We start from the raw sequence: 13,643 nt of genomic DNA, 5'->3' as shown, positions 1-13,643 counted from the left end.
CTCAGTGCCCCTGCGCAGCCCAGATACAGGACTCAATGGTGGTAGTGTGTGGGGTGTGTCTTTGATGGGTAGAGCAATTTCCGCCAATCCCCTTGAAAAACCCTTGTTGAATGAAGGGTAAGTATCTTTGGAGTCCAAAGGTTATGGATTACTGGGGGCCTGGATGATCACAAGACAACACTGAACCATGTGGCAGACAGGAATGGTGTTCTGGGACAATACATGCAAAGTGGAATTGCTGGGAAATATCTAGAGAGAGTTGAATGCAAATGCCCTTCGCCAGGTATGCAAACCGCCAACCTTTCGAAGCTACACCCTGAGGAGAGACCCACTGTCTGCTGATTGCCTGTTCCGGAAGGGTGGAGATCAAAGGCCCAAGCCTTTGAACCAGGCTGATCTGCTCATGTTATCAACTGGGAACCACAGAAAACGCCTTGGTGGGGTTTGAAGGACTGACTCCTGCCAGAGCCCACACTGGAGCGGAGGGTGGGTGGGGTGATCTCTGGTAAGCTTATTAGCATGTGTTTAGGTTCTTTTATTGTTTTTAATAGGTTTTCTCTGTAACGCTTTCCCCTTAATAACAGATGTGTGTTAGAAAGGGTGACGTGGTAACTTGTAACTGCTGGCAATGCACTGTTCACAGCCTTCAAAGAGTAAGCAACGTGCAGCCGCTGGCCCAGTTAGGCAGTCTGGCTTCCTGGCAATAGCATAGTGTAGGGGAGGGAACTGTGTAGCCTGGAAAAACTCCAGTCACGAGGGAGTGAGACACGCAGGTCTCTGTCCAAGCGAGGTGACGGCTGAGGATCTAGGAGCCTAGAACGGGTGCCTTTGCTGTACCATAGAGAGCAAATACAGAACTGTGAGAGAGCCCTCCGCACCAGGGTGAGTTTCACCCCTCCTGCATTAGACAGTTAGCAACGTGCTCTGTGCTATTAATGAGCATAAGAAGCTGCCCAAATAGATACCGAGCCCAGTGGCGCAGTCCTGTTTTGCTCAGGGAACATCTAGTAGATCAGAGTGAAAGTTCACAAAAAGCCAAGGAGTGAGGGGGTAACCAAATTACACCAGAGAACAGGCTTCACATTCTACTCCCCGTTCCTTTTAATAGGGCCCAGGGAGACTAGTTGGGCAGGCGACATAAGTGATCTGTTCCTCATTTGTAAAACTAATTCAGGCAGGGCTAATCAGAGCCGAGAAACCCTCAGTAAACATTATTAAAGTTGTATCATTCAGCGGCAAGGGACGCCCTGATATATCCCAGTGTGCCTTTTGCTGGAAGAATTAACGGAAGCTCCCCAAGAACCCACCTGGATTACATCCAACATGTAATTATTTTGGTGTAACAGATCTATTGATTGTGTAACCGAACAAACTGTGATATTACCCAATAATACGCCTTGGACAATAAACTGGAATTTATGGGAACTCTGTTAGGTTTGAGAGTCTCCTGGCTATGGGTAATACTCCATGCACTATGTATCGTAGGAGCCTGTTCTCAACAGTAGGGCACTGTCTCTCAGTTTGCTTCGCATTGCTAGTGGGAAGGGAAGGTCAGAGGCTCCGAAGAGAATAAATGTGTATTTCCAAACCATGACTGTCTTCCATGTAAAGTTTTGGATTGTAATGGCTGGAGGGTAACGTGCCCATACTAAAGTTGAATTCATGTCCTGGGTTCTGCTAGGTGAGTAGATAATTTGGTAAAATCAAATCTGAATTTGGTCAATCTATCGGAAAATCTTCTATAGCACCTGTCCATGCAGTATCTAAGCATCATCTGGATGAATCAGATCAGCAGAGCAAGGTGCTTGAAGGATTTTAGGAAAACAGAAGACTCCCTGATATTAGAAAGCTCTGGTTTATGTTGGTGGGAATTGCACTTAAGTAAAATCGCTTGACAGCCCTAATATATATATATATATATATATATATATATATACATACACACACACACACACCTCTACCCCGATATAACGCTGTCCTCGGGAGCCAAAAAATCTTACCGCGTCATAGGTGAAACCGCGTTATATCGAACTTGCTTTGATCCGCTGGAGCACGCAGCCCCGCCCCCCGGAGCGCTGCTTTACCGCGTTATATCCGAATTCGTGTTATATCGGGTCGCGTTATATCGGGGTAGACGTGTATTATATATAACCATATATATATAGGTAATAGAAGAACAGAGTTTGGTATTCTGATGGATAGTCTTAGGAAGTGCTAAGTCCCTTCTCAGATAATTTGGGGTTCTCTGTGTTAGACCTGAAAAGCACGAGATCTCCTTCACAAGAACGTTTAGTTCACGTAGGTGTTGTGAATCTGTTTAATGCATTTTGACAGCATCAGAGTATGAGTGAAGGGCCAAATATTATTATTAAAGCTAATTAAAAAAAAAATTGGCTGAATATTTTCTAAGAAACTTTTTTGAAAAATGTGCCTTTTGTAGCAATTTTTCAGTTTTTGGCTGCTAGTTTTCGTTTTTTCGATGAAACCCCAAAATTCCAACAAAAACAAATATTTCTGCAGGAAAATAAATCATCAATCACTCTATTATTTCAACGGCCACCGGAAATGGTATTCTTGCCTTGACCACGCAAAGCGATGCTGGAGGAATGTTGTAAAGCTCACAGGCTGCACCAACAGCCAAGATTTCTGTGCCAGGGAAGCGATGCTTGTCCCTTGATGCAAGTGCCTGGGAACTCTCTCTACCTAAGGACGGCTGGCTTACTGTAAGTCAGCCCAAGGAGCAGTAGGAAGGAGGTAAAGGTGTTTAAATTTGTGTTTAAAGGTGTTAAAAGGAGTGTAAATTTTTCAACAGGCACTGCTCTACTGAAGGGGTACCAGTGTCCCATGAAATAAAATGCACACTAAAAAGAAACAATGTTTACACCTCCGAGCTATAAAGAAGCATATTGTAGATGGAGTCTGGATACACCTGTCACCTTTATAGAAACAGCTTACCTTGGTGGTGCCTTGCCCTCAAATGGATTGAACGCTATCAGTGACAACGCCGCCTCTTCACTGGCCAGCAGCTTTCCAGCCAAGTGGATTATCCATTCATTCTGTTCGTAGGTCTGGCGGAAGAGGAGTATGTGGGAAGGAGAGAAAAACAAAGCCAAAGTGTTAGACTGTTGGACAGAGAATAGATATTAAGGAATCTCATGTGCTCTCCACCAGTGGCTGGACTTGCTGTGGCAAGCTGGAAACCTTCGGAATTTGTATTCAGCAGATCTGCCTGGTTTGTCAAAAGCGGAGCTTTCTTTCTGAGCTAAACCAGTAAGCCTTGCAGTAAACTCACTTCGCCTAGACGTGATTCCTTGCATGTTGCTCTACGGGCCCCGCATGGGACTGCCGCTTTGTGAAGATCTGTAGCACCTTATTGGCTGCCACAAGTAACAGCATGAATCATTGTGGTCTCCTATTGTGCTCAAGGGACTTAAAAGCAAAAAAGGCAGCCTAAGAACTATGTAGTTAAATGCATAATAGCCTATACATAGTCTTGGACACTAGAACCTGTGTGACAGAAGGGAATATTGGCTGGAACACTGGGGCTTACCCCCATCCTCTTTCTGAAACCCTGGATTCTGAAATGCCACCGGGGCAGCCTTGCTAGACAGGGGGCTTATTTGAACTTTTTGTCTGAAGGGTGCATCTCTGATAGCGCAGCACTCTCCCTTAACATTTCGTATGTCTGTGTCACGTATAGCTATGAAGCCAACACCTGACACTGTTGCACAACCGTGTTGCATTACAGGACACAAGCTATCTGAGGATTGTAGAATATAAATAAGAAGACAGCATCCACTGCCCTTAGCGACTCGAGACGAAGGTTCATTCTGAAGAGTGGTTTTATCTCTCTCCCTTTTCTCCCATCTTTAACACGGTGGTTTAGAATTTGTGGCCTTTGCACGAGAAGTGAGTTTTGAAGGAGAGGATGTGTGCTTGGCACATCATATATAATCTCTAGTGCCAGCTGTAATTTCAAACATGTGTGTGGGGTAAACATTGGACAGCTTCACACAGCATGTTTAAACAAATTCAGTGCATCTAGACGGGGCTACGCAATCTCTCCAAGGGAAATTTATATTGAATACTTCCTCTATGTCGGCAGTAAGCAGAAAACACCTTAAGACAATTTTGCATATAGGAAAGAGAGACCATCCTGTCTCATTTAAAACTACGGGGCAAGAAGGTCCACACGCACATGAACTAGATTCAGAGTTAAGTGACACTGAAATGGTGGTGTCATACCTAAAAGGGTTACAGTTGCCTTTTTGTAGCACAAAAGCATGCAGCAGTGTCAGGAAAATGCAGGGAAAATGCAAAGATATCAGACTTACAAAATCCTAGTTTTTGATGGTGACAAAAGCACCTGCCTTCTCACTGAATGTGCTGGCTCTCCAGTCACACCAAAGCTACCAACAGACAACAGATCCGTAAGTAGGTATGGATTTCAGAGTCCAAGCAGTAACATGCCTGCCTCCTCTTTGCCCATCCCTGATTTTATTATGCGAGATGGTCATATAATACTTAGCACTCAACCATCACTTAGATGAAGATCTTAAATTGCTTTATAAAGGGGGTGGGTGGGTAAGCATCATCATTCCCATTTCGCATATAGGAAAACTGAGGCAGAGACAGGCAGTGACTTGCCCATGTCATCGTGGAGTCAGTGACAGAGCCAAAATAAGACCTGGATCTCCTGACTCCCAACCTGGTGCCCTAGCCAATGGATAACACATTCTTTGGAGAGGCAGCAAGTTCCAGTTGTGCTCCTGTGTTAGTAGAGATCCCGTTGGCTCTCTGCAGTAACAAAGATGCACTCAGGACTTCCTGCTCCAGACATTACCCACAAAACAGAGGACAAACGCAGGAGGTTTTACTCAGCCTGGAATGCCCTTGTGATTTCCCCTTGTGTCCTTCGAGTAAGAAGAGCCCAGATTTCATTAGCCTGGTCATGCACCTAGGGGAAGTGTCATTGCATACTGAAAACGCCAGATTTACAGACCCGGGGAACAAAGCCTTCTATGCATCCACAGATCAGGTACAGCACAGAGAGTGGGGCTGCACCTATACAGGACCCCCCGCCCCTTCAAACCCTTCCTAGGGTCCCAACAGGGAACAGCAGCACTGCCCTGGCGAGACCTAGCCCCAAGGTGAGGTGGTTCAGTCTCATTAGCGAGATATCAGCAACGACGGCGCTAATCATTGTGGAGGCTTCTCTGAGGTCCATCAGGAACCGGCACGAGACCCATCAACTCATCACACACTGGCTACCAAACAGACTTCAGCTGTCGATGGCTTTCAGCTGCTAGTGAGCTGGATCGGAAGGGGTGACCGCGTGGAAAAACACTCGGGGACCAAGTTCAGCCCTGATGTAAGGGGCTGCAGTGAAGTCAATGGATGCTACAATGCTCTGAAGCACACGGCCGTGATAGCAGAGGTACCGCCGCTGGATTCAATGAAATTGCACCAGATTACGCGTAGAAATAGAATCTGGCCTATTCTGTGACTTGCCCCCCAGTCTGTGCCCAGGATTGCTGAATTTCCTCTGGGCGTGGAGGGGACGGTAGAGAGCTTGTGTTGGAAGCTTCGTCTTTAACCTTCCAGTTAGCTGCTTTACCTGCTTTGTGCCCCTTACCACTACCATGGCTGGACTCCGTTTGCCTCTCAGTGGGCGTGCAAGGTGAAGGCGACTTATGCCTCAAAGTGGTAGGGAGAGGGTACAGAGCAGGAAAAGCAACTACTCAAGAGGTGTTCACATAGGGACATACTGCAGGAATCCCCAGACTGATCTGGCCCGAGTGGTTCAGCCTGTCTCCGACACATCCCGAGCCAGATACTTCAGAAGAAAGTGGAAAAATCCTTGAAACAGCAATTATGGAATAACCTACCCCTGCGGAAGTTTCTTCCTAACCCCCATCAGCTAGTGATTGGATTATGCCTGGAATCATGAAGGTTTCCATCTATTACACATCACATCCTGTCTCATATAGCTGGAGATGTTCCTATTTCTATAAATATCAAATTCTTTCTCAGCTCCTAAAACCACGGCTTCAATCATATCTGGTAGCAGTGAGTTCCACAGGCTAATGGTGTGCCATGTGAAAAAAAAATCCTTGTATCATTTTTAAATGTGTTGCTTTTTTTTATTTAATTGGCTGGTGCCTTACTCTGGTATTAGGCGAGAGGGAAAACAGGAGCACTGGCCTGATGTACCTTCTCTGAAATGCTCATTTGGCATACCTCTTCCATGTCACCTCTTATTCTCTTTCATTTATACCCATTTGCTGACCCGTGTACAATTTACATCCTTATTTAAATGATCTCTGAATCTGGCTCACTGATTTCAAGGGGGTTGCACCCACTCACTGCAAGCGGCAGAATTTGACCCTCTCTATTTATCTCCTTCTCTGAAATAATGAAGCTTGTGTATTTAATATGGGTATCCAGCACATCTCCATAAAGAGCATTTCACCTACCCGTGGTTTTATCAGCTTTATTGTTCCATAAAAAGACTTTTATACACGTGTATCCAAATGGATGTTTCAAGCAAGCAGTAGGGGACACTATGGGAAAGCTAAACCCAGCAGCTGTACCTGCAAGACTGTGATTAACACAGAGCATCAATAAAAGGCAAATCTTCTGTAATGGCAAAGTTTGTTATTTCCGTTGCTATGGGAAACAGAGAGAGAACCGAGTGGCTGGAACACACCCAATATAGATAGCAGGCCGTTCAAACAGCAGCAGATCCTTTGGGGGTTTTGTCCCATGCTGACGGGAAAACCACAGCATTTTACACCGACAAGTTTTCAAAAAAAGGTCACCCCCCGTCCATCTCTCTGGTTTTATCTTGCACACATTTCATTTCAGCCGATTGGCCGGCTCAAACACTATTGTCAACCTCAAGTGTTCAAAAACCATGAGCAAACCACGAGAATTTAATACATAATACTGTCAGGTAGTTTTTAAAACCTGAAATGCACAAACGCAGGTCTCTCTGTTGGCTGCTTGAGTATAAACTCTCCTTACCTGCTTGTAACACCTGGCATGGGAGGAGGCTTGGGGGGGGGGGGGGGGGGCTGCCATTCTATCCCCTCCCCCCGCATCCATCCTGTTCCCTTAACATTAACCTTTCTCCTTGTCTCCAACCCCACACACCTACTCTCTCCCCCTACTCACATTCCCCCTCCACATGCTTCCAGTCTCCCAGCCCCACCTCCTACATTCCCCATAGACTAACACCTGACAGTTCCCACTGCCCCCCATTCCCTGGCACCCCCTAGTCATGTGCCCTTCTTCTGTCAGACTCCCGTACCCCCCGATAGCCCGCTGCACCCACTCAGCCTCCCTCCCGTACCCCCCGATAGCCCGCTGCACCCACCCAGCCTCCCTCCCGTACCCCCCGATGGCCCGCTGCACCCACTCAGCCTCCCTCCCGTACCCCCCGATAGCCCGCTGCACCCACCCAGCCTCCCTCCCGTACCCCCCGATGGCCCGCTGCACCCACTCAGCCTCCCTCCCGTACCCCCCATAGTCCGCTGCACCCACTCAGCCTCCCTATTACCCCATCATGTACCTCCAGTCCTGCCCCACTATGTCCCACTGCAACCCTCTCATTAGCCCCCTGCTCCTCCTCAGGCTGTCTTCTGCTCTCCTGCTTTTCTCTGTCTCCTCCTGAAGTATCAATTTGTTCTTTCCATTTAGCAGTGACCTCTCTAAATAATATACATGGAATTATACTGGGCCAAATCTTGGCTTAAGTTGACTTCAATGGACATAGGCCAATTTATACCAGCTGAGGTTCTGACCAGTCAGGACAATTCTAAGCAATGGAAGCACGAACATCGGCTACTTAGACCAAAAAGACATATCATCCTGTCCAGTTCCCAAACAAAGCTCTCATTATTACTAATATGACAACACTAATCAGCCTTCACCTATTGCCTTTGGCCAAGACAAAAGAGTGGGAAACGTGTTTTCCCACCACCACGAGTGACCAGCTCTGTGAAGGCACATTGCCTGGTCTTACCCTTCCCTCTCGGGAAGGCTAGGGTTACAGCTGGTGGTTGGCTTGAGTACTCCCTGCCCTCTCTGAATGCAGGAACTGGGATTGTACTTGGATCCTTCTGGAGGAGTAAACCTACCTCTTCCCCTCCTCCCTAGCATCTCCATGGAAATTCCAGCCAGAACCGGACTCAGATTCTTTTTAAGTCACATGGTGGCCTAGAAATTATTGTACTGTTACAATATCCTTTCTGCAGCTGATCAGGAACACGATGCTGCAAGCACTTATGCACATGAGTAGCTTTACTCCTGAGAGTAGCTCCAATGAAGTCATTGGCACTGCTCAAATGAGTAAAACTACTCCTATGAACATAAATGCTTGTAGGATTCAAGCCCAAAATATTCTGGAGACATTTGTTAAGTCTCACATAACTCATATTATACACACTCATGACCATGTTATCAGCTGGAAGATGGCACAAAGGGAATCCCATTCTAAGCAGCTGCTAAGAAATAAATTAAAAAGAAAAGCACACTGATGTCTACATGTCAATGCCCCTGCAGATTTTCTCTTCTGCAGATAGGGAGAAGCGACACAGACATGTTACTGGATTGGTTATGTCCCTCCCAATGCTAAATGAAGGACATTAATTCAGAGCTACAGCACCCACGGGATGCACATTCAAAACAAGGAAGGGATTTAGAAACCAAATGAAAAGGGATATTGTATTTAGATAATAAAATTAAGATCATAAAAGCGATTTCTTGGAAAGTAATGTCACATTATATTACATGCAATTAAAGCGGGACCAGGACAGTAATTAAGTGGTAGTCAACTAATAAATTGCACTTCAGAGTTAGACGCTCCAGAACAAAATCCCTGAGCTTCTAACGTTTCGGATATGCCAGCTATTCAAACATGTGACAAGTGAAGGCCCATGTCAGCCATGACAGGCTTTGGGCCTATTTCTGTCAACATGCCTGTGTTTCCCTAGTGCAAATCCTGTAGTTATGCTCCACAGTGGAAAGTTTCTCAGGAAGCCCCAAGTGAAAGAAGGCGTCATATGTCAAACGTGATGAGGTGCAAAGAGGAACCTGTCACACGCAGCACAAAGGGATGGTAAATTTTCTTCCCCCAAGTCCTACTAGCTTTTCTGCAGCTTGTCAGGAGTTGGATATGTCAGTTCCTTAACTGACCACCTTCAATAAACTGCAAAGCTCTCAGGCCCGCTGCTCCAAAAGTCATCGGGCAGCCTGGGAAAACTGGGAAAACAATAAAAGAAATAAACTGTAATCCAGAGACAGGAGGAGCCTGGTTTTATAAGCCCCCTTAACAATTTTTGAGCAAAACCAGTTTGAATTCCCAAACTTTTCCCTTGGAATTTAACTCCCCTGGTTTCTCATCCCTCCCCCGCCCCAAGCCATCTACCCAGGGTGATTCAATTAAAAAACAATAGCAACAAAAACCAACCTTTTCCTGGCTAAAGGGGTTTGTTTTAAGGACAGAAAAACACCCATCCTTCCAACAGGTAGGCTGGGACAAGTGGATGTTCTGTACATGGTATATATAATGCCAATTATTTTTAAGCATAGTTGCGTAAGGTTAAGCTCTTAAATCCAATTAGGTACCTAAATAAGGGTCTGTCTACAGCAGCGGCCAGCACATCCCTCTGCCTGTGCCGCTTCCCGCAGCCCTCATTGGCCTGGGACGGCAAACCGCGGCCAGTGGGAGCCACGATCACGGAACCTGCTGACGTGGCAGGTAAACAAACCGGCCCGGCCCACCAGGGTGCTTCCCCTGGCGAGCCGCGTGCCAAAGGCTGCTGATCCCTGGTCTACACTATGAGGACTATGCTAGCATAGCTATGTTGGCAAAGCCTGAAGAGTAGATGCAGCCTATGGTGACAGACTGTTTTTTTCTGGTGGTGTAGGAACACCACTGCTATCATGTGCCAACAATGCCCCTCTGCCACGTACATTGGCCAAACCGGACAATCTCTACACAAAGGAATAAATGGAAACAAATCAGACGTCAAGAATTATAACATTCAAAAACCAGTCTGAGAACACTTCAACCTCCCTGGTGACTCAACTACAGACCTAAAAGTTGCCATTCTTCAACAAAAAAACTTCAAAAACAGACTCCAACGAGAAACTGCAGAACTGGAATTGATTTGCAAACTGGACACCATTAAATTAGGCCTGAATAAGGACTGGGAGTGGATGGGTCATTACACAAAGTAAAAACTATTTCCCCATGCTAATTTCCCCCCTACTGTTACTCACACCTTCTTGTCAACTGTTTGAAATGGGCCATCCTGATTATCACTACAAAAGTTTTTTTTCTCCTGTTGATAATACCCCACCTTAATTGATTAGTCAGAATTGGTATGGCAACCTCCATTTTTCCATGTTCTCTGTATATCTATATCTATATCTATCTATCTATCTTCCTACTGTATTTTCCACAGCATGCATCTGATGAAGTGGGCTTTAGCCCACGAAAGCTTATGCCCAAATAAATGTTAGTCTCTAAGGTGCCACAAATACTCCTCGTTCTTTTCCCTAAACGAAGTTAGCTATGTCCTCAGAAGCCCTCTTCCAACAACATAGTTGCGTCTACATTGGCCTTTATGTTGGCATAGCAACATCTGTCAGGGATATAGTTTTTTTCAACCCCCTAACCAACCTAATTATGCCACTATTTCAATATAGACCAGAAATAAGTGGTCTAATTTTCAGAGGTGCTGCCAGAAACGTCATTTGTTCTGAGTCAGTGTCAGGGCTACATTGTGGGCAGCCTGAAGGAATGGGGTGAGCTGCTCGACATCTGGACGGAAGAGTTGAAGATCAGTCCAGGGCCAGGCCAGGTAAAAACCACAGAATCAGAGTCTGCTATCAGATTGAGAGTGTGTGGCAAGAATAGGGGTCAGGCTGGGCTAAGGTCTTGCCCCAAGGCCAGCAATGATTCTAAGCCAACGACAGTAAAACAAGATCAGGGTCAGAAGCCAGGCCAAGGCTGAGAGTCCGGGATTTAGGCAAGTCACAGCAAGGAAGCACACCAGAGATCTGCATTGCTCAGGCAACTCCCAGAAATGGCTTCCGGGTTTATATGGAGAGTGCCAGCCAATCAGGGAATCACAAAGGTCTGTCATTCATGCCCCCTTAGGGTGGGACTTCCTCCAGGTCTTAGCCTCTCGGTACTTTTTGGTGGCAGCCCTGCCTAGGCCCCTAGTGGCCATAAGGAAGCAGTGTCTACCACAGAGTCTACAGTCCCCAATCCTAAGCCTGCAGATTCTTATAGCCAGAACCTCTGGGTTCTACATCCACTTTTAACTTTGCTGTGGGTGTTCAGGGCCTTTGAAAAAATCAGACTACAGATTTAACTACCTAACTCTATATATTCAGGTGCCTAACTTTGGGCATCCATATATGAAAATGTTTGCCGCTGCATTTACATTATTTGTCATGATATTTTTCACCCTGCTCCTTCTCCATTTTTCACCCTGTTTCTTTGCTGGATATGCGTTTTTTTTTTCTTCTTCTTTCTTTCTACCCATTTTGTCAATGTTTTTTCTAAGCAGAATCTGAACCCACTTCATGCAGACCATTTTTTCCACTGACAGCCCACTTTCCCCCCGCAATATAGCGTGGCAGAAGGGGTAGCAGAAATGCAGGCTGGGATTGCTGGGGAAGGTGGACCACGACTCAGCTTCTACAACAGCCCAGTTGCAATACTGTTACTTCACTCGGAACACTGCAATTCAGCCTCGGAACACTGCAATTCAGCCTCGGAACACTGCAATTCAGCCTCGGAACACTGCAATTCAGCCTCTGAACACTGCAATTCAGCCTCTGAACACTGCAATTCACCCTCTGAACACTGCAATTCAGCTGGAAAATTCTAGTCAGGTCTAAGAAGATGCAGCAGCAACTGATGGAAAACTCTGGGCAGTTACCAGCATCCTCCACTGGGCACTTGAATGCCCAGAGATGGTGACAACAGAGACTCCGGGGTTCTGCTCCCAGCTACGTGACACTGGGGAAACCGATGGATGTGTGACAGCTGCCATTTTAGCTGACAGCAGAGGCTCAATCAGGGGCCTTCAGAGCTGAAAGCAGAAGTCTCCACAGTTTGAGCTAATGAGCCAGGCTTGGTCGCTGGGGGTTGTAATAAACTTACACTTTCTGTGGATCAGGCGGGGGGGGAGGGGAAGACAAACACACACTGACCAGTAGGCATTTACCCACTGGCTCATGTCCCTACTGCCAATGGGGGAATCATCAAGTTTAATTAGTGGAGGTGTAATTAATTGACATGTGTGACTATAGAGCTTTGAATGCACAAATACAACTGTAGCCCCATGTGTGGCAGTGTGAGAGACACACCTTGGGGACCTTTTATTGAATTAAAAGGAAGAGATGTAAATGGGCCTGCTTTAATTCTTTCTCCTGCTCCTCCCCCAAGCTGTTCACATATATCAGTGTCACTCAACATGCCAGGTCTATGTCTGCTGAAAGATCTAACTTGTGTGTAACAATGTCATTCAACACCATCACTGCCAACACTTGCGAACAATGCATTAGTATATATGCCCCGTCCTCGCTTGTTTTCAAACCTGAGAACACTTTGTATTTTAAAACCATAGGGATAGTCCTGTCTTGGAAAGAAACGGCCATTCTCTCATCTCAGCGCTGTTTCTCTCTCCTACACTCAAAACCTTCCACAATACAATGAGATTTCAACCAACCGCTTCCATTCAACCCACTGCATCTTCATTTAATGCTATGGACTGGCTTGAGTTTGAACCTTTGCTGTCTTCTTGCTGAGAGATAAGCATACCTAATGCAGATTAAATGAAATTCCAGCACACAAAAACTTGATGGGTAAATATAAAACCATAGCCAGAGAGAGATGCTTATGTCATTGCTGAAGAATCTAAAAGGTGCCTAAATGAAAATACCACAAAGACAGAAAATGGGGGGGAGGAGAGAGAAGGAGGCAGAGGAGAGTCAAGAAGATGAAGGAAAATGTCTATAATAAAATATTCTGGGGTGGGTTCATGTTATGTAATTGTTCACAAGCCTTGATTTTGTAACTTCTGTTGTAAATTTTAATGGGAATGTAAATAAGACTGAAGAAAAGAATAAAAAGGCTTGAGAAACAATTCTGCAAGTTTCCCCACTAAAAAAAAAAACACCCATCTGTTTGCAGGTGACATGTGGGGGAAAAGATATTTGGACAAATTCTGAAGTCCTTACTCAGCAAAACTCCCAACGAAACCAACTGCCTGGGTTGCCACTGAGGGAGGAACACAAGATTTAGTTTCAAAGGGTTGACAGAAAGGAGACACTAGAGTCTAGCAGTTAGAGCAGGTAACTCAGAATGGTAAAACTTGGTTCTAGACCTGACTTCCACTGACTCATTGTGTGCGCTTGGGCAAATCACGTAACCTTTCTGTGCCTCAGTTTCCCTATTTTTATAGTAAAAGTAATTATACTTGCCAACGTTTGTAACTCACTGGGAAATCTTTGGGTGAAAATCACTACCTACATAAGTTCAAAGTGTTTTTACAATTATTATTTCTGAGACTTTTTTTTTTTTACCTAAAACTGAGCCATATTCACCACTGAGCTTAAAC

At 45.6% G+C, this 13,643-nt stretch overlaps 1 protein-coding gene across 2 annotated transcripts in view; it reads right to left on the bottom strand.

Annotated features, from left to right (window-relative positions):
• LMF1 (lipase maturation factor 1) overlaps positions 1-13,643 on the bottom strand; it is a 340,789-nt gene that overhangs the window by 19,255 nt on the left and 307,891 nt on the right. For both annotated transcript variants that reach the window (XM_054042585.1, XM_054042587.1), the window contains one exon: positions 2,956-3,068. In XM_054042585.1, the coding sequence (XP_053898560.1) occupies positions 2,956-3,068 (113 nt within the window). The remainder of the gene's footprint in view (positions 1-2,955; positions 3,069-13,643) is intronic.

This window comes from Malaclemys terrapin, chromosome 10, assembly GCF_027887155.1.
Source record: "Malaclemys terrapin pileata isolate rMalTer1 chromosome 10, rMalTer1.hap1, whole genome shotgun sequence".
Lineage (NCBI taxonomy): Eukaryota > Metazoa > Chordata > Testudines > Emydidae > Malaclemys > Malaclemys terrapin.
Note: the sequence above shows the minus strand (reverse complement) of the source record. Positions and strands in the feature narration are given on the sequence as shown.